General features: G+C 37.4%; 2 protein-coding genes across 2 annotated transcripts in view; both read right to left on the minus strand.

The window, feature by feature from the left end:
- The window catches only part of flt1 (fms related receptor tyrosine kinase 1), a 109,143-nt gene extending 89,246 nt beyond the window's left edge, over nucleotides 1–19,897 (minus strand). The window contains exons 1-4 of the mRNA XM_072913525.1: nucleotides 19,383–19,897; nucleotides 18,433–18,802; nucleotides 16,252–16,357; nucleotides 7,449–7,654 (exon numbers count right to left, since the gene is read on the minus strand). Of these exons, the coding sequence (XP_072769626.1) occupies nucleotides 7,449–7,654; nucleotides 16,252–16,357; nucleotides 18,433–18,589 (469 nt within the window). The 5' untranslated portion in view covers nucleotides 18,590–18,802; nucleotides 19,383–19,897. The remainder of the gene's footprint in view (nucleotides 1–7,448; nucleotides 7,655–16,251; nucleotides 16,358–18,432; nucleotides 18,803–19,382) is intronic.
- Nucleotides 19,898–20,685: 788 nt separating this feature from the next.
- Nucleotides 20,686–21,020, minus strand: part of LOC133609473 (suppressor of tumorigenicity 14 protein homolog) — a 22,911-nt gene continuing 22,576 nt past the window's right edge. The window contains exon 19 of the mRNA XM_061965083.2: nucleotides 20,686–21,013. Coding sequence (XP_061821067.2) covers nucleotides 20,846–21,013 — 168 coding nt within the window. The 3' untranslated portion in view covers nucleotides 20,686–20,845. The remainder of the gene's footprint in view (nucleotides 21,014–21,020) is intronic.

The following is a 21,020-nucleotide window of genomic DNA, read 5'->3' on the forward strand; positions in this document are numbered from 1 at the left end:
AGAGGAACAGCAAGTACCTGAGGGAAAGGCGAGCGATCAACTAATTTAGTTTAGATCCCATTTTTTAATATTGAATTAAAAACAGTGATATGTTGACACGAAAAATAATGTTTAAAAACTTAGATTTCCCTGTTTTCGCGGACATTTGAAATGCCGAAATGATTATGGGGTTCCCCAGGGATCCATCTTGGGGCCTCTCCTTTTTATCCTGTACATACCGGTAAATGATTTTGTAAACTCCTCCGAAACTTTTCATAAAATAAATTTTGCTGACGATACAAATTTGTTTACCTCACACAGGAGCCTACACGATCTACAAGTAACTGTCAATTCAGAGCTTGTGAAAGTAGATTCCTGGTTCAAATGCAATAAGCTCTCACTTAATGTAAATAAAACAAATGTTATTCTTTTTCGTTGTAATAAAAACCGGACAAATACTGAGCACTGCCATATCAACGTCAATAGGCAGGAAATACAGAGAGTGTACTCCACAAAATTCCTCGGGGTCATCATTGACGAATACCTCAATTTCAAATGTCACATTAGCCATCTGTTAAACAAATTATCCACATATGTTGGCCTGTTCTTTCACCTTCGTCATTATCTTCCTCTTTATGCTCTACTTACCCTATATAAAACACTCTTTGAACCACATCTAAACTACTGTAATGTCATCTGGTGTAACACCTTCCCTAGCTACCTTCACAAATTAGAATCCATGCAAAAGAAAATCATACGGGCCCTGTCATGGTCCAAGTTTAATGCCCCCACTCGACATCTATTCCATAATTATCATCTCTTAAGACTGAGAGAGTTCAATATTTATCAAAATGCTTGTTTAACCTATCAAGTCATTTACAGGCTGAATCTTAGGCTCTGTAACTTGGTTCCTATCTACCACCCCCAGCATGCCCACAACACTCGTAACTTAGATCTGATATCAGGTAAACATCGTTTACTGGCTTGTACTGCTGGAAGTGTTGTATGCAGGGGACCAAAGATTTGGAACCGGCTTAATGAGAGCCTCAAGATGCTGTATTCATTCTCCAACTTCAAAAAGAAACTGAAAACTTACCTATTAACCACCTATCTCTAATGCCTCATGTGGGGTAGACTACTGTTGGGTTTTGCATGGTTGAATGAATGTATGTATGTATGTATGTGTATGCTTGCTTTAGTACTATTATCTTGTGTTTATCATATAGCATTGTTGTTTTTTGTTGTTGTTGTTGGGCTTGCTACCATGTTTTATCATTCCATGTATATACTGTCCTCTGGACCCCCTGTCAAAAGCTTCTTCTAGCTTATTTGGGGGACCCTTTCATGTACCAACATCTTTAAATGATGATATTCACTACTATTGTAATTGTACTATGGTATTGTGAATAAACTAACTAATAATAATTAATAATAGTACACTTTGTCACCTATAACATAAAGCTGACACTAAGTTGTGTCTTTAAATATATGTAATGTCTGTTTTTCGCAAAAATATATCAAATTGGCCCACGCATACTTTGACTTTTTAGTGTGTGGCCCCTGTTGGAGAAAATTTGCGACAATTTGTTTACATATATTCCAAACATTCTTTGATCGAATAAAATGCTTGTGCCCGTGACTTATGATTTGAAAAGCAAGTACGTTATTCATCAATTTGTATGTAAATAATGGAATAATCAAATCCATAGGGAACTGTGTAATAGGCGATTATAATTCATACAGGCTCTCGATGAAAATGAGTTTGACACCAGAAGAGGTTCCACAGAGCTCCATCCATGGCCCCCTGTCTGTTGGACAGTCATAAACCTGCTTTATGTCTTCGCTCGCATTAAAGGGGAACTGCACTTTTTTGGGGAATTTTGGCTATTGTTCACAATCATTAAGAAAGACATGACAGATGTTTTTTCTGCATTCTAAATATTAAATAAATGCGATCAGAAGTCTGCTTACAATGGTGCCTAGTCGCTTTATTCTGCCTATAAAGCCCTTAAAAACAACCAAACACCTCCATTAAGGTTTTATATACACGAAGTAAGTATATATGTAATGTAGTAATGAGCAAATTCATAATAACATTTACGTATTTTCATCATTTTAAGCATACGCGGTGCATTAATTAAAAAAAACGCAAAAACGTTTGCTTTTTTTCCCGAACAACATCACTGATTATTTACGAGAGACAACAAACATAAGAAATAATCACTTACTGTACAATGTAAGCTGTCATTAGGATGCAGATTGCTAGGACGTTCATATATTCCCATTTAGATAAAGAATGACTCATAATTCTCACGAAGAAAGAAGGGGTGAAACCAAGCGTCTTTTCGTGTCGTTCTCGGCTAAATTGGTTGTCAAAATGTACCAACTTGTCGGAATACGTCCTCAGTAGGGGTGTGGGAAAAAATCGATTCGAATTTGAATCGCGATTCTCACGTTGTGTGATTCAGAATCAATTCTCATTTTAAAAAAAATCTATTTTTTTAATTTAATTGTCCATCCTTCCATCCATTTTCTACCGCTTAATCCCTTCGGGGTCGCGGGGGGCGCTGGAATATTTTACTTTTTTAAATTTTTTATTTTTTAATTTTTTTTAATTAATCAATCCAACAAAACAATACACAGCAATACCATAACAATGCAATCCAATTCCAAAACCAAACCCGACCCAGCAACACTCAGAACTGCAATAAACAGAGCAATTGAGAGGAGACACAAACACGACACAGAACAATCCAAAAGTAGTGAAACAAAAATGAATATTATCAACAACAGTATCAATATTAGTTACAATTTCAACATAGCAGTGATTAAAAATCCCTCATTGACATTATCATTACACATTTATAAAAAAAAAAAAAAAAAAAAAAGAACAATAGGGTCCCAGTGGCTTACACTTGCATCGCATCTCATAAGCTTGACAACACACTGTGTACAATATTTTCACAAAGATAAAATAAGTCATATTTTTGGTTCATTTAATAGTAAAAATGTTTTACATTATTGCAATCAGTTGATAAAACATTGTCATTTACAATTATAAAAGCTTTTTACAAAAATCTACTACTCTGCTTGCATGTCAGCAGACTGGGGTAGATCCTGCTGAAATCCTATGTATTGAATGAATAGAGAATCCTTTTGAATCTGGAAAAAATCGTTTTTGAATCGAGAATCGTGTTGAATTGAAAAAAAAAATCGATTTTGAATCGAATCGTGACTCCAAGAATCGATATTGAATCGAATCGTGGGACACCCAAAGATTCACAGCCCTAGTCCTCGGCCTTTTTCTATCCAGGTGAGAAGCATGACTTATGATCTACAATAAACTTCCAGGGAGCAAGGACGTGAGGAAACACCTCACCAGTTGATCATGTCGAAATTGTACACAAGCTCGTGATCACGACGCTGCTATAGTTTGTGTGCGTTAGCGCTTATTGGGTCATACCAAAGACTATAAAAATGGGACTCATTACCTCCCTGCTTGGCACTCAGCAACAAGGGTTGGAATTGGGGGTTAAATCACCAAAAATGATTCCCGGGACACCACACCTAGTGTGTGTGTGATAATCATTGGTACTTTAACTTTAACTTATGATAACAATATCACTAATACTTGCTTAATATTCAAGTCACTAAATGTAAATTGAGTATTTTTGGTGCTCTTTGAATGGGTATTTATCAGATTTTATGGACGAAATAGAGGACCTCATATTGGCTCAGCTGTAAACTGACTTTTATATAAGTGTTAACATTAGAGGTGTAACGGTACGTGTATTTGTATTGAACCGTTTCGGTACGGGGGTTTCGGTTCGGTTCGGAGGTGTACCGAACGAGTTTCCACACAAACATGTTAAGTAGCCGCCTCCACTTCCTTCTGCCTCTGTTTCTGTCAGTCCTCTACACAGCACCCAGCATTGTCCCACCCACACAACCATCTGATTGGTTACACACAGAGCGGTAACAGCCAATCAGCAGTGCGTATTCAGAGCGCATGTAGTCAGTGCTTAGCGTTTAGCAGGTGAGCATCATAAATAATAAACACCTCCCAGTCAACTACTAGTAACATCACTATGAGCCCATTGACCTTCTAGAAATATAGAAGGCAATTCAGCTAGCTCGCAGTCCTGGCTTGAGGTGACGGCTAATTCACTTTTAGCGTAAGGTTAGCTCATTTTGCGGTGTGTGTGTGTGAGTGCGTGTGCGTGTGTGTTTGTTTGTGTTACGGACAGCAAAGCCCTGTCTGTCTGTTATTTCACTCTACCTTTTTCTGTGTTGATTGAGCTGTGTTGAAGCAGCAAAAAAGGACATTATGTTAAATGAAGAGTTTCTGTCTCTGATAGTTGATATAATAATGTAACTGCATCATTAATCCTACATGGTGTTCAAGGATGAATAGTCTCTCCTATTGCTATTGTACTATTTTTTCAGCTATAGTTACATTAATCATTGGTAATGGAGCAGCCTAGTTTTGAATGGCAGGGTCCCTGCTATCACATGTTGATAAAAATATAACATTTACATAATAAAAATCAACTACAGGCTTCGCAAATGCTGTAATAAATTAAGCATGATGAGTTGACTTGAAACTGTTTAATGTTGCACTTTGTATATGTAGAAAAAAAGTTTTGTGAGCAACAACTTGAGGCAGTTTAATGTTGATTAACGTGGGCAGAATTATTATAATGTTCCCAATGTTAAAAGGATAAAGCCATTGTTTACAAATTTGGTAAATAAATAACCAAAAAATTTATATTTTGTTGTTTTCTTACTGTACCGAAAATGAACCGAACAGTGACCTCTAAACCGAGGTATGTACCGAACCTAAATGTTTGTGTTCCGTTACACCCCTAGTTAACATGCATTAAAGAAAAATCCATCTGTCTCATAATGATTGTCAACGATAGGCAAAATACGCAAAAAAAGAGCACTTCCCCTTTAAATACTTCAGCGCCGCTGAGTCGTAAAATTGAAGGTGCTCTTTCACTTTTAGGCGTCCTCATAACGAGATGTGGTGGGAAGAGCGCTGGAATGTGCACGCGTGAAAGAAAGAGCCCGAGCGTGATGACATCATGTCTGCTTGTGAGGATGAAATATGAACAATAAATGCTGCGAATACCCACTGAGGGCCTGCCGCGGACAATCGGGTTTGTTTGCTTGAAATCTGGGAACATTGGAACAAAAGTACCCCAAGGACCTTCTGCTGCTTTGATGTCGCGTGTGACTTGGCGGGGGTCCTCTGTGGCAGGGGGTTCTTCACCTTTGCACTACACCACTCAAATGTTTTCACTAAATGAGTCGTCTTACTCTTGATTTTGATCAATAAACCTACTTAGTTCGACAGGATAAACCTTGTCAAATGATGTGTTAAACACAAAGATTGTTATCAAGGCTTAGGCCAGGCTGATTACAAAAAGAAATTCTATTCAAAAATAAACTGTAAATGTATTGTTTTTATCCAATTGATTTTATTGTTTTTTTTTTGGTTGGGCGGCCGTGCCAGCAACTTGAGAGTTCCAGGTTCAATCCCCGCTTCCGCCATCCTAGTGACTGCCGTTGTGTCCTTGGGCAAGACACTTTACCCACTTGCTCCCAGTGCCACCCACACTGGTTTAAAAATGTAAATATATAATGGGTTTCACTATGTAAAGCGCTTTGAGTCACTAGAGAAAAGCACTATATAAATGTAATTCACTTCACTTCCGCCTAAATGCAGCTGAGATAGGCTCCAGCGCCCCCCCGCGACCCCGAAAGGGACAAGCGGTAGAAAATAGATGGACTTCACTTCACTTTGTACGGTGGCCTTGAGTGCCTGGAAAGGCGCCTTAAAAGTAAAATGTATTATTATTACTATAAATATGCTGCAAAAGAAGGCACTCAAAAACTGATGAAAAATAAATTAACATACAATTACGCAGTGCTAAAATAAATGATAAATAAGTTAATAATAATAAATAAACTGTCGATAAAATGAAAATACAGCTTCACCACTTTAGTCATAATTTTGGCGCTTAAGAAACTTCTCTGTGACTTTAGCTCCAGACTCCTTCTGTTTGATATTGGCTTTACTGCCACAAGTGGTGGAAAAGTGTATTACAGCTGAGAAACATATATTTGGGCGCTCCTTTTGGCGAGTGTTTTTCAACCTTTTTTGAGCCCAGGCACATTTTTTTCATTGAAAAAATCGGAGGCACACCACCAGCAGAACTCATTAAAAAATGAAACTCAGCAGCCGATATTGACAACAAAAAGTTGTTGTCGCAATTGTTGGATATGACTTTAAACCATAACCAAGCATGCAATAGTATAGCTCTTGTCTCAAAGTAGGTGTACTGTCACCACCTGTCACATCACGCCGTTTTTTTGCTGTTTTCCTGTGTGTAGTGTTTTAGTTCTTGTCTTGCGCTCCTATTTTGGTGGCTTTTTCTCTTTATTTGGTATTTTCCTGCAGTAGTTTCATGTCTTCCTTGACCGCTATTCCCCACACCCACTTTGTTTTAGCAATCAATAATATTTCAGTTGTTTTTATCCTTCTTTGTGGGGACATTGTTGATTGTCATGTTATCGATGTCCCACTGGGTTGTGACTTTTTCCTTGTCCTTATGTGGGCCCTGAACCGAGGATGTCGTTGTGGCTTGTGCAGCCCTTTGAGACACTTGTGATTTAGGGCTGTATAAATAAACATTGATTGATTGATGTACGGATGTACTTTGTGGGCGCCGTCTCTGCTCCACAGTAAGTCTTTGCTGTCGTCCAGCATTCTGTTTTTGTTTACTTTGTAGCCAGTTCGGTTTTAGTTTCGTTCTGCATAGCCTTCCCTAAGCTTCAATGCTTTTTCTTAGGGGCACTCACCTTTTGTTTATTTTTGGTTTAAGCATTAGACACCTTTTTACCTGCACACTGCCTCCCGCTGTTTCCGACATCTACAAAGCAATTAGCTACCTGCTGCCACCTACTGATATGGAAGAGTATAACGTGGTAAGTCTGCCGATCTCCAGACAGCACAGACACTCAACAACAGCATATTATTTGCGGATTATAATTACTGGTTTGCAAAAAATATTTTTAACCCAAATAGGTGAAATTAGATCATCTCCCACGGCACACCAGACTGTATCTCACGGTACACTAGTGTGCCGCGGCACAGTGGTTGAAAAACACTGCTTTAGGGGCCATGCCAGTGGTCCGGCTTGTATCACCTCGGACTTCTCCGAGCGGCGGCCTTCATCTTGGCACAAACAGGGACGGGGCGACGCCCCCTCCCCTCCCCTCCGCCCTGGAGCACAGGATGCCGGAGGCGAGGCTGAGCGGGGCAGATAAGGCCGATGCTCCGCATGGGAAACTCTGCCCAGGTCTGAGCCTTTCAGCAGCTGGACCAGCCACTCCTGGCCCTCCGGCTATTTTTAGACCGGCTCCTGCCGCATTTGCTGATCAGACAACGAATGGCGTCTTACCTGCCACATACACGTAAACGGACGCCTGCCTCTGGACCCGCCGGCGGTAGCGGCAGCGGAAGTTCCCCGTGTGGCCGGCCTGGGCGCCGCCGAGCGTCAGGCGGCTGCAGTGGAGGTGCTGGGACTTGCCGCAGCGGGAGTCCTGCACGTGCACCTGGTCCAGGGGCACGTCTGTGGGGAAAGACCAAGAGAGCTCCCAGCGACCCCTGGAGAAACAACAAAGTTCACATGCTAAAACACTCACTAGATCAAACTTTTTCCAATCACAAATCAAAGCATGTGGCGGCCATTTTGGTAGTTTCCACCTTCAACAATTGAATTGAATTGAAGTATTTATTTCAAACCTGCACAGTAAAACAACACACATTTTTTTTTACATTTTGGCAGAGACATTTATGCAAGGCTTGAAAAGGGGTTGGATGAAGCAGATGCTTATAATATCCCAACCCCTATCACTCATTCCACATTTAACATAAACAATATAATACAAGAACAATACTACACAAACAAAAACAAGAAAAGCTCCTGTACACTAACAATACAATAGTACCACTGTTACTATGAGACAAGACAAGACAAGACGAGACAACACACACACACAGACACACACACACACACACACACACACACACACACACACACACACACACACACTCCCTGACCATACACCTCTCTCCCATTGCTCTGTGCTGAGGGCCTCACTCTCTTTCCTCCTCGTACTTCTTCAGTACTTCTTTTTTAAACAGTCTTTTAAATTGAATCATGTTAGAACACTTTTTTAACTCTTCCTCTAAGTTGTTCCACAGACTGACTCCATCCATCCATCCATCCATCTTCTTCCGCTTATCTGAGGTCGGGTCGCGGGGGCAGCAGCCTAAGCAGGGAAGCCCAGATTTCCCTCTCCCCAGCCACTTCGTCCAGCTCCTCCCGGGGGATCCCGAGGCGTTCCCAGGCCAGCCGGGAGACATAGTCTTCCCAACGTGTCCTGGGTCTTCCCCGTGGCCTCCTACCGGTCGGACGTGCCCTAAACACCTCACGAGGGAGGCGATCGGGTGGCATCCTGACCAGATGCCCGAACCACCTCATCTGGCTCCTCTCGATGTGGAGGAGCAGCGGCTTTACTTTGAGCTCCCCCCGGATGGCAGAGCTTCTCACCCTATCTCTAAGGGAGAGCCCCGCCACCCGGCGGAGGAAACTCATTTCGGCCGCTTGTACCCGTGATCTTGTCCTTTCGGTCAAAACCCAAAGCTCATGACCATAGGTGAGGATGGGAACGTAGATCGACCGGTAAATTGAGAGCTTTGCCTTCCGGCTCAGCTCCTTCTTCACCACAACGGATCGATACAGCGTCCGCATTACTGAAGACGCCGCACCGATCCGACTTACTCCACAACACAATATATAGATTTTTTTTTTTTCCTTTCGGGCTCCCCTCAAGTTTGACCCCGGGGACCCGTTTTTTAAAAAGTCATATATTAATATAAAACTAAATAAATTATTCAATGCTTAAATCTCGAGATAAACTTCAGATCTATCTCTCCATATGATTTTTTTTTTATGTTTTATGCCATTTTTGTCAAAACCCACTTTTTTATGTCAAAAACACAAAATATGCACATTTTTACCCCACAAATATTTCAAAGTGGAATATTGGATGGGGCACTCAGAATCAAGTGTTGGAATTGGGGGTTAAATCACCAAAAATTATTCCCAGGCGCGGCCATCGCTGCTGCTCACTGCTCCACACACCTCCCAGGGGGTGATCAAGGGTGATGGGTCAAATGCAGAGAATAATTTCGCCACACCTTGTGTGTGTGTGACAATCATTGGTACCGCATTTTTCGGAGTATAAGTCGCTCCGGAGTATGAGTTGCACCGGCCAGAAAATGCATAATAAAGAAGAAAAAAAACATATATAAGTCGCACTGGAGTATAAGTCGCATTTTGTGGGGAAATGTATTTGCTAAAACCCAACACCAAGAATAGACATTTGAAAGGCAATTTAAAGTAAATAAAGAATAGTGAACAACAGGCTGAATAAGTGTATGTTATATGAGGCATAAATAACCAACTGAGAATGTGCCTGGTATGTTAACGTAACATATTATGGTAAGATCACTATAACGTATAGAACATGCTATACGTTTACCAAACAATCTGTCACTCCTAATCGCTAAATCCCATGAAATCTTATACGTCTAGTCTCTTACGTGAATGAGATAAATAATATTATTTGATATTTTACGGTAATGTGTTAATAATTTCACACATAAGTCGGCCAAACTATGAAAAAAACTGCGACTTATAGTCCCAAAAATACGCTAGTTTAACAAGCATACATCTCAGTGTCTTATTTCGGTTATTCACCAACTGTTAGCTTAATACTGTTACCATGCTAGCTCCTATTATTTGTTACCCTGACGCTATCTAGCCAGCTTGCTAAAACGTTAGCATTTCAGTCCAGCTTTGGCTCTTCAGCATTTACACAAAATATCTACCAAAATTGCATTTTTGAGAGCTTCTATATATTGTTCTGGTTTTACAGGTGAAAACTGAAAAAAAGTATTTGTCGGTCTGTGGTCCTTAGTGGAAAATGTTTGTGCACCTCTGAATTAGAAAATGCAATTTTGGTTAAAAAAAAAATGCTACAGAGCTAAAGCTCAACTAAAACGCTAAGTTAGTGTCAAGTAACGAAAAACAAAACAAAAATAGCATCCTAATAGTACTTTGCTAACATGCTAACAAACCCATGCTTATAGAAAACATTAGTGAAATACTAAAATATAAGTCACTAAGGTGTATACCTGCAAAATTAGCTAAAAATTCAAGCGTGCTAATGTTAGCATGCTAAAATGCTAACTATAACGTGTCAAGAACAATAGATATTACTCTGAGGTGTGTACTTGAAAAATGTGTTTACAGTGCAAGCATGCATCAAGTACCAAAATGTGACTAAGGTGTATACCTAAAAAATTAGCTAATAAAAAAAAGCTAGCATAATAACGTTAGCATGCTAACAAGTATTATTTGTCAAGAACCAAAATGTGACTAAGATGTATACCTACAAAATTAGCTAATAACAAAAGCTAGCATAATAACGTTAGCATGCTAACAAGTATTATTTGTCAAGTACCAAAATGTGACTAAGGTTTATACCTAAAAAATTAGCTAATAAAAAAAGCTAGCATAATAACGTTAGCATGCAAACAAGTATTATTTGTCAAGTAACAAAATATTTGACGCTAAAGGTGTATACTAGCTAAATTTGCCAAAAATTTGCATGCTAATATTAGAATGCTAATGATTGTGCCACGGGCCGTAAAAAATTAGCGACAGGCCGCACTTTGGACACACATGCACTAAATGGACAAAAGTTTTGGGACGCACCTCTTCATTGCTTAACTAGGGTATCAAAAGTCAGCTTGTGACCAAGGAACCTTCATGGCGGCGTGCAAGAACACCTTTTGGATGCACAAGAAGTTTGGAGGGGCGACACAACTCATTTAGCTTTCGACATAACTCATAACTCAAATTTTTCCCACCTCACACTTTCAAAACGCCCGAGTAATAATTGATAAGTTAATAACTTTCTCAGCAGTGACCTAACACAAAAATACGACACTAAAAAACAGACATTACGAAAAAGAAAAAGAAAACCTGGCAGCTCAGTCGGCAGAATTTTACTGTGAAATTTACAGTGGTTTTTACACCAAATGTAAAACAAAAATGTCAATACAATTCTGCCAACTGAGCTGTCAGAATTTTACCGTAAAAGTTAATAGAAAAAAAATACACTTTTTCTTGCAGTGCATTACTTAATGGATAAACGGCACCCTCTTTTATTTTGAAGGTAAATTCTGGCGTCAAAGCTGCCAGTTTTTACCATAAAATATAATAGAAAAAAATCGATCTATATTATTTTACATTGCATTACTGTAAATTAAACAAGTACGACTGTTTTAGCTACAGTAAAATTCAGGCGACTGAGTTGCCAGTAATTTAAACGCAAAAACTACCAACGTTTTTACAGTGCATTACTGTAAATTGAAAAATGGTACGACTATTATGCTTAAGATAAAAATCAGGGGACTGAGTTGTCAGTAATTTTACAGTAAAAGACTACAGTTGTTTTTACAATGCGTTACTGTAAATTGAACAACAGTCCGAATGTTTTTTCTATTGTAAAGTTTTGGCGACTGAGCTGCCAGTCATTTAAACATAAAAACTACAGACGTTTGTGAAAAAGGGCTACCACTTTTATTTTTACGGTAAATTCTGGCGTCGACGATGCCAGTTTTTTTTTTTACCGTAAAATCTAATAGAAAAAAATACATACATACTTTTTACAGTGCATTACTGTAAATTGAAAAGTTTTTTTTACAGTAAAATTCTGGTGACTGAGCTGCCAGTTTCTTCTTAACCGTAAAATTTGCGGTCGTTTTTATAGAGCTTTACTGTAAATTGAACAACAGTACCAATGTTATTTCTACTGTAAAATTCAGGCGACTGAGCTGCCAGTCATTCAAACGTAAAATCTACCGACATTTTAACAATGCATTACTGTGAATTGAAAAACTGTATTTTTACGCTAAAAACCTGCCGTCTCAGTTGTCAGTTTTGTTGTTTTAACCATAAAATGTACCATCATTATTACAGTGCAAATGAATAAAACGGTACCAGTTATTTTCACCGTAAAATTCAGGCGACCGAGTCGGCAATTTTATTTTGCTGTAAAATTTGCGGTCGTTTTTAGAGTGCATTACTGTAAATTGAAAGATGGTACTACTGGTATTTCGACTGTAAAATTCAGGCGACTGAGCTGCCAGTCATTTAAACGTTTTTACAGTGCATTGCTGTACATTGAAAAACAGCAACAATGTTAATGTTACGGTAAAATTCTGGCATCTGGGCTGCCAGCTTTTTTTTTTAACCATAAAATACGCTGACTTTTTTTTTTTTTTTTTACAGCACATTACTGCAAAATGTAAAACGGTACCTCTTATTTTAACGCTAAAAACCTGGTGACTGAGCTGCCAGTTGTTTTTTAACCATTGATTTTACATTGCATTACTGTAAGTTGAACAACAGTACCTATGTTATTTCTACTGTAAAATTCGGGCGACTGAGCTGCCTGTTATTTAAACATAAAAACTACTAACGTTAACAGTGCATTACTGTAAATTGAAATATGATACAACTACTATTTTTAAGGTAAAATTCAGGTGACTGAGTTGCCAGTAATTGTACAGTAAAAACTACAGTTGTTTTTAAAGTGCATTACTGTAAGTTGAAAAAGGGCAACCACTTATTTTTTCTGTAAAATTCTGGCGGCAGCGATGCCAGTTGTTGTTTTTTTTAACCATAAAATCTAATAGAAATAAATATATACATATTTTTTACAGTGCATTACTGTAAATTGAAAGACGGTACCACTTTATTTTTACGGTAAAATTCTGGTGACTGAGCTGTTGTTTTTTTAACCATAAAATTTGCAATCGTTTTTACATTGCATTACTGTAAAATTCAGGTGACTGAGCTGCAGGTCATTTAAACGTAAAATCTACCGACGTTTTAACAGCGCTTCACTGTCAACTGAAAAAACGGTGCCAGTTATTTTTACGCTAAAAACCTGGCGTCTTAGTTGCCAGTTTGTCTTTTTAAGCATAAAATCTAGCATCATTATTACAGCGCAAATGAATTAAATGGTACCAGTTTTTTTCCCGGTAAAATTCAGGTGACTGAGCCAGCAATTTTATTTTGCTGTAAAATTTGCGGTCGTTTTTACAGTGCATTACTGTAAATTGGTACAACTGTTATTTCTACTGTAAAATTCAGGCGACTGAGCTGCCAGTCATTTAAACGTAAAAACTACTGACATTTTAACAGTTCATTATTTACTGTGATTTGAGAAACGGTAACAATGTTAATTTTACGGTAAAATTCTGGCATCTAGGCTAACAGTTTGATTTTTTTTACCACAAAATATGCTACTTTTTTTTTTTTTACAGTGCATTACTGCAAAATGTAAAACGGTACGTCTCATTTTATGCTAAAAACCTGGTGACTGAGCTGTCAGTTGTATTTTAAGCATAAAATTTGCGGTCGTTTTTAGAGTGCATTACTGTAAATTGAAAGACAAATTCAGGCGCCTGAGCTGCAGGTCATTTAAATGTAAAATCTAGCGACGTTTTAACAATGCATTACTGTCAATTGAAAATTTTTATTTTTACGCTAAAAGCCTGGCGTCTCAGTTGCCAGTTTTGTTTTTTTAAGCATAAAATCTAGCATCATTATTACAGTGCAAATGAAAAAAACGGTACCAGTTATTTTCTCCGTAAAATTCAGGCGACCTTATTTTGCTGTAAAATTTGCGGCCGTTTTAACAGTGCATTACTGTAAAATGGTACAACTGTTATTTCTACTGACGTTTTTACAGTGCATTAATTACTGTTAATTGAAAAACGGTAATGTTAATGTTACGGTAAAATTCTGGCATCTGGGCTAACAGTTTTGGGGGGTTTTTACCACAAAATATGCTGACTTTTTTTTTTTTTTTTTTTTTTTTTTACAGTGCATTACTGCAAAATGTAAAACGGTACTTCTCATTTTATGCTAAAAACCTGGTGACTGAGCTGCCAGTTGTATTTTAACCATAAAATTTGTAGTCGTTTTTAGAGTGCATTACTGTAAATTGAAAGACAAATTCAGGCGCCTGAGCTGCAGGTCATTTAAACGTAAAATCTAGCGACGTTTTAACAATACATTACTGTCAATTGAAAAATTTTATTTTTACGCTAAAAGCCTGGCGTCTCAGTTGCCAGTTTTGTTTTTTTAAGCATAAAATCTAGCATCATTATTACAGCGCAAATGAAAAAAACGGTACCAGTTATTTTCTCCGGAAAATTCAAGCGACCTTATTTTGCTGTAAAATTTGCGGCTGTTTTAGTGAAGTGAAGTGAAGTGAATTACATTTATATAGCGCTTTTTCTCAAGTGACTCAAAGCGCTTTACATTGTGAAACCCAATATCTAAGTTACATTTAAAGCAGTGTGGGTGGCACTGGGAGCAGGTGGGTAAAGTGTCTTGCCCAAGGACACAACGGCAGTGACTAGGATGGCGGAAGCGGGGATCGAACCTGCAACCCTCAAGTTGCTGGCACGGCCGCTCTACCAACCGAGCTATATTGCCCTCAATTTTAACAGTGCATTACTGTAAATTGGTACAACTGTTATTTCTACTGACGTGTTTACAGTGCATTAATTACTGTGAATTGAAAAACGGTAACAATGTTAATGTTACGGTAAAATTCTGGCATCTGGGCTGCCAGCTTTTTTTTTTAACCATAAAATACGCTGACTTTTTTTTTTTTTACAGCGCATTACTGCAAAATGTAAAACGGTACCTCTTATTTTAACGCTAAAAACCTGGTGACTGAGCTGCCAGTTGTTTTTTAACCATTGATTTTACAGTGCATTACTGTAAATTGAACAACAGTACATATGTTATTTACACTGTAAAATTCGGGCGACTGAGCTGCCTGTTATTTAAACATAAAAACCACCAACGTTTTAACAGTGCATTACGGTAAATTGAAATATGATACAACTATTATTTTTAAGGTAAAATTCAGGTAACTGAGTTGCCAGTAATTGTACAGTAAAAACTACAGTTTTTTTTAAAGTGTATTACTGTAAGTTGAAAAAGGGCAACCACTTATTTTTTTCTGTAAAATTCTGGCGGCAGCGATGCCAGTTGTTGTTGTTTTTAACCATAAAATCTAATAGAAATAAATATATACATATTTTTTTACAGTGCATTACTGTAAATTGAAAGAAGGTACCACTTTATTTTTACGGTAAAATTCTGGTGACTGAGCTGTTGTTTTTTTAACCATAAAATTTGCAATCGTTTTTACAGTGCATTACTGTAAAATTCAGGTGACTGAGCTGCAGGTCATTTAAACGAAAAATCTACCGATGTTTAAACAGTGCATTACTGTCAACTGGAAAAACGGTGCCAGTTATTTTTACGCTAAAAACCTGGCGTCTTAGTTGCCAGTTTGTCTTTTTAAGCATAAAATCTAGCATCATTATTACAGCGTAAATGAATTAAATGGTACCAGTCATTTCCCGGTAAAATTCAGGTGACTGAGCCAGCAATTTTATTTTGCTGTAAAATTTGCGGCCGTTTTTACAGTGCATTACTGTAAATTGGTACAACTGTTATTTCTACTGTAAAATTCAAGCGACTTGAGCTGCAGGTCATTTAAACGTCAAAACTACCGTTGTATTTTAACCATAAAATTTGTGGTCGTTTTTAGAGTGCATTACTGTAAATTGAAAGACAAATTCAGGCGACTGAGCTGCAGGTCATCTGAACGTAAAATCTACCGACATTTTTGAAAAATTTGAAAAAATTGTATTTTTACGCTAAAAGCCTGGCGTCTCAGTTGCCAGTTTTGTTTTTTAAGCATAAAATCTAGCATCATTATTACAGCGCAAATGAAAAAAAAAGTTACCAGTTATTTTCACCGTAAAATTCAGGCAAACTTATTTTGCTGTAAAATTTGGGGTGGTTTTTACAGTAATTGGAGTAACTGCACCACTTTGATTTTCACATTTACATGTTGGCCGCTGTTACAGCGAAAACATTTGTCTTTCTTTTACGGTGCACAAAGAGTCTTCGCAGAAGGACAACTTTCACTTTTCCCTTCCTGCGCCCCGACACTTTTTCCCGCGGTGGCGGCGATGGCAGCAGCGAGCGCGCAGGTCACATGACCACAGGTGATCTACCTGAAACTCACCTGCAGTTGAGCTGGAGCGTGCGATTGGCCTCCAGGACCAGGTGTCCGTGCGCCCCCTCCAGCACGGGCACGCCGTACTTGCCCCTGGCCTCTTCTTTTTCACCACCTTGGGGAGACAAGGACGCACGTTTACGAGCTGTCCTGTGACGCTGTGCGGGGTCAAAGGTCAGCTGCTTGCGTAAGAAAAGCATTTCTCCTGCTCAGTGGTACTAATGAGGACATGACAGTCCGCCCTTCCTTTCTCCAAGCATCTACCAAGTCCAGGAGGACATCATCTCAGCTGCACATCAAGACTCACTTTCTGTGTCTGCAAGATGGCTCCCTGTGGGTGAGCCATTCACAAGCTACATCCTCACGCACTTCCTCCGCCGCTTCCTTGGATTTAACGTCGTCTGACACACACACACACACACACACACACACACACACACATACACAGAGAGAGACACACAACACAGAGACACACACCAGCACAAGCAGACACACATGCTGAATAAACAATATTGGGGGTTTTCCCCGTGCAACTTCAGGTTAATTGTGGACTATTCCAGATTTTAAACCAACCACAACAATGAGGAATAAATATGAATAAATAGTGCAATATTTCCAAACATATTCAACTATTTTAACTTTTTTTTTTTTTTTTTTTAAATGTGTGCTAAAAGATTATGTACAACACGTACACAAACTTATAGAAAGTTTATTTTCAATTAAATTCCAAAAATAGGCTAAAAGTGCTAAAAGGTGATATTTATATGATACAGCCTATGATATCATTTCTTTGGGACACCCTCAACCTTTAGAAGTTTTCAACTGAATTCAATTTCAAGTAAATCTGACTTTTCAGAAATGTAAACACAAATATTAAATATAAAGAATAAGTTTGTTTTTCATATTCATTTTGTTTAAAAAGTTGAAATTATACATTTTAAAGTGCTATTGTACACAATATGGCTTATATACATTTGAGTCTTCAGTTTTATGGGCACCACATATAATAAAATAAATATCGGACTTTTCAGGTATTTAAACACATATATTAAAGATTAAATATCAAAAAATATATTGGAAAAAAATACATGTAATTGAAAGGATACATTTTAAAGTGTTATTATATACAATATAGCTTATTAAAAATTATATTGGGGTTTTCCCTCCACGTAATTTCAAGTAAATCGGATTTTTTCAGGTATTTAAACACATATCCATCCATTTTCTACAGCTTGTCCCTTTTGAGGTTATTGAATATAAAAAAAAATTGTAGTTTTTTGTATTTATTTTTTTAAAGTCGAAATAATACTTTTTATAGTGCTATTATATACAATATAGATTATATACATTTGAGTCTTTAGTTACATCATCCCCCCACGTGCAATAAATCTGACTATTTTTACTAATAAATTCTATAAAATAAGTGTTAAAAGGTCATATTTCTATACAATATGAACTATACTAAGGGTTTTTCTCCACATTAAATTTCGAGTACATTTTGCACTTTCCGAAATGTTTAATATTTTAACGACTAAATGTAAAAAATATGGTAGTTTTTAAATACATTTTCAACTAAAAGTTTAAAAAATTTAGTTTTAAAATGCCATTTATATACAATATAACTTCTACACATTCATCAGTCTAATTATATTGAGATTTTCTGTCCACCTTCAATTTCCAGGAATTTAAAACATATTAAACGTAACATATATTAAGAAAATGGTAGTTTTAAGTTAACAAATAGTTTCAAAATCAGACTTTGCATGCTATTTATAAACAATATAATTGTCTTCAATTATATTTAAGATGTTTCTCTCCACCTTCAATTTCAAATAAATCGCTGACTTCCCAGTAATTTAAAACACAGTGATTCTAAAAAAAAATATGGTAGTTAATAATAAAGAAAAACTCTTTAATTTTTAAAGTCCTGAAAGTGGATATTTATAATAGTTCTTAATTTAATCAAGTTTATTTTTATTTTTTTTTTACATACAATTAATTTCAAGTGAATCCATTTAGGTATTTAAAACCAAATGATATTACTACATCTATAATATCAAAATATTTTCTTAAAAAATGTTGGCTAAAATAAGAGGTTTTATTCGACAAGATTAATTCAATGCACGCTCTATAAAATCCATAACCGTCATTCTGTAATAAAACAGGATAAAATATGAAAGAGTGACTCACCTTTGGCAAAGACCGTGTACAATCCACAAAGCAGAAAGATAAGAAAGTTCATTCTGTGACTCCGCTGAAGGCTGATGAAGCTTATAATAATAATCTTAAAGACAAATTCCGCTATTAATAAAATAATTCCTTGTGCTTCTTGAATTGGCCGCTGCATGAAGATGAAGATGGGGGTGAGGGTGAGGATGAAGATGGAGGTCCATGCGGCTTGTCTCTAACTCACTCACACCTTGTCCCCCCGTTAAGGCTCCCGGTGTGGATTTATAGAGTTCCCACAGTGGGGCCACCGGATAGAGGGCTTCCGTGACGCGCACCGGCGCACCACACCCACCTCACTCTTTCACTTTAAAGTCACTCATTCATGAAGTGACTTTACAAAAAAAAAAAGAAAAAAGAATGCTCTTAATGAAATACGAGGTCAGTTGTTGAAACGAACATCTTACAATACTAGACGTAATCTTGTAATTTAAGGAATTTACGTGTTTGTTTGTTTTTTGTGCATAAAACTTTTAAAGACATTTTTAAAAGGCATACTTTTCATGCAGTGCTGGGATTGGCCACTAGAGGGAGCTGTATGCTCAACGAGAAAATGACATTACTGTGGATTCCAAATACAGACTTAAAACATTTATGTTATAAAATTGTTATGACATCAATATCATCCATGTTTTCAAAATATATACACATATTTTTGACTAATTACATATTTAGTGGTGCGATCGGAAAGGAGTTTAATTGACCCTGTAACGAAGCTCGTGTCTCATTGGGAAAAAAAGAGCATCTTTTTCCATTAAATTTAATCGGTTATTGGCCCCAAAAAGCAAAAATTAACATGCCTTTTAAAATATAAACGTTTAGATAATACATACTATACAAAAACAAGACAATTGAATGTAGTACAAACAAATACAGTAGTTTTATGACGAAATGTGATAATGTACATCCTTTACCTTGGACAGTGGACTTCTCAGTATCTCCTTCCAGCTTCTCCATATTTTCATGGATAAATGTCCGCCGTCCTTAATTATGCTAGCGAGTATGACCGGATGTTCACGGAGTTCCCTGTGACATGCGCACTTCGCCATCTGGTGGTAGGGAGTATCATAACAACAATAATTAACCGACCATTTGTACTTTGTATCTTGATGACGAAAGTATTTTGGACACTAGTTTTTTGTTTTTTTTGCGTTTCAATTTTGTACACTTAATTTTTTCCACATTAAATTATGCTGAAATTGTCATTGAAGAACATTTTGTGAGTGCTAGCTAGCGAACTAGCTCCAACTGTTTCACCAAGTTAGCTAGCTACACGCTCCGTCATGTTTTTGAGGATTTTTCTTTCAATTCAACCATCATCCACTTTGTCTTCTCGGAATTGTCCTTCATGTTCACTTTCTTCCGTTCCATGATTGGAGAAACAAACTTATGGCCATCTCCGACTACAAGCTAATGCTAGATTGTATGACCGGATGTTAACGGAGCTGATTGTGACATGCGCATTACGCCACCTGGTGGCAGGGAGTATCATAACAACAACAATTAGCCGACAGTTTGTAATTTGTATCTTGATGACGAAAGTATTTTGGACACTGAATTTATTTCACTCTTTTTTTTTTTGCATTTAAATTTGTGCAATTTAATTTTTATTACATTAAATGATGCTGAAAATTTCATCAAAAAAAAAAAAAAAAATTGTATATAAAAAAATATTTGTATAAAAATTCAGTGTAAAGAAATAGTGCATACAAATTTGTCACTTCAAAACTCAAGACTCATATCTGGTAATTTATTAAAAGACTGAAGCAATCCATCCTGTCTAAGAACCAGCCAATGTGGTGCTTTGGTCTAAACTTATTTATTTTGAAGCACTACATTTTTTTACACACTAAATTTGAAAACACTATATTTTCAACAAACTGAATTTTTAAACACGCATGTTGCTCACACATTTTTATTCCATATATTTGTCAACACAATTTGATGTAAAATAAAAAAATCATATCACAAAAAATTAAGTTCCATAAATTCAGTGTCCAAAAGAAGCTTTCATAATAAAAAAAACAAAACAAATTAGTGTAAATATTTGACCTAAAATAAAAATCATAAAATAAAATAAAAAACAATATTATCTTTGGTTGTTGATTGGCTCGGCGAAATCACATGATTACTTGGTAAACCTGCAGTTAAAGAAAATTAAGAGAGATGTCCCTTGCTGCATGAATGAAAGCTAAAAGTGAGGATTGTATGAAGATCTGATGGGAAATGTTGCCTTTATTTTGTAACGAGGTTCAGTTTCCTTGTGCATTGATGGGCAAAGTCAAAGTCTCAGTGTGTCAGAGTCCACTTCACCACCTAAAAAACCTCGCCTTCCGTTTCCTGACACGGCGATCACCGGACTAACGACACACCTGCGTCACACCTGTCCCCGGGTCTGCTGATGGATCCAGTCGGTGAACTTCACCACCTGCGTGTACACGCCCGGCCGGTTCTGCCTGGCGCAGCCTTCGCCCCAGCTCACGATGCCCGCCAGGAACCAGCGCCTGCCGCGCTCCAGGCACACCAGCGGACCCCCAGAGTCACCCTGGAGG

The sequence above is a fragment of the Nerophis lumbriciformis genome, linkage group LG07 (genome assembly GCF_033978685.3).
Source record: "Nerophis lumbriciformis linkage group LG07, RoL_Nlum_v2.1, whole genome shotgun sequence".
NCBI lineage: Eukaryota > Metazoa > Chordata > Actinopteri > Syngnathiformes > Syngnathidae > Nerophis > Nerophis lumbriciformis.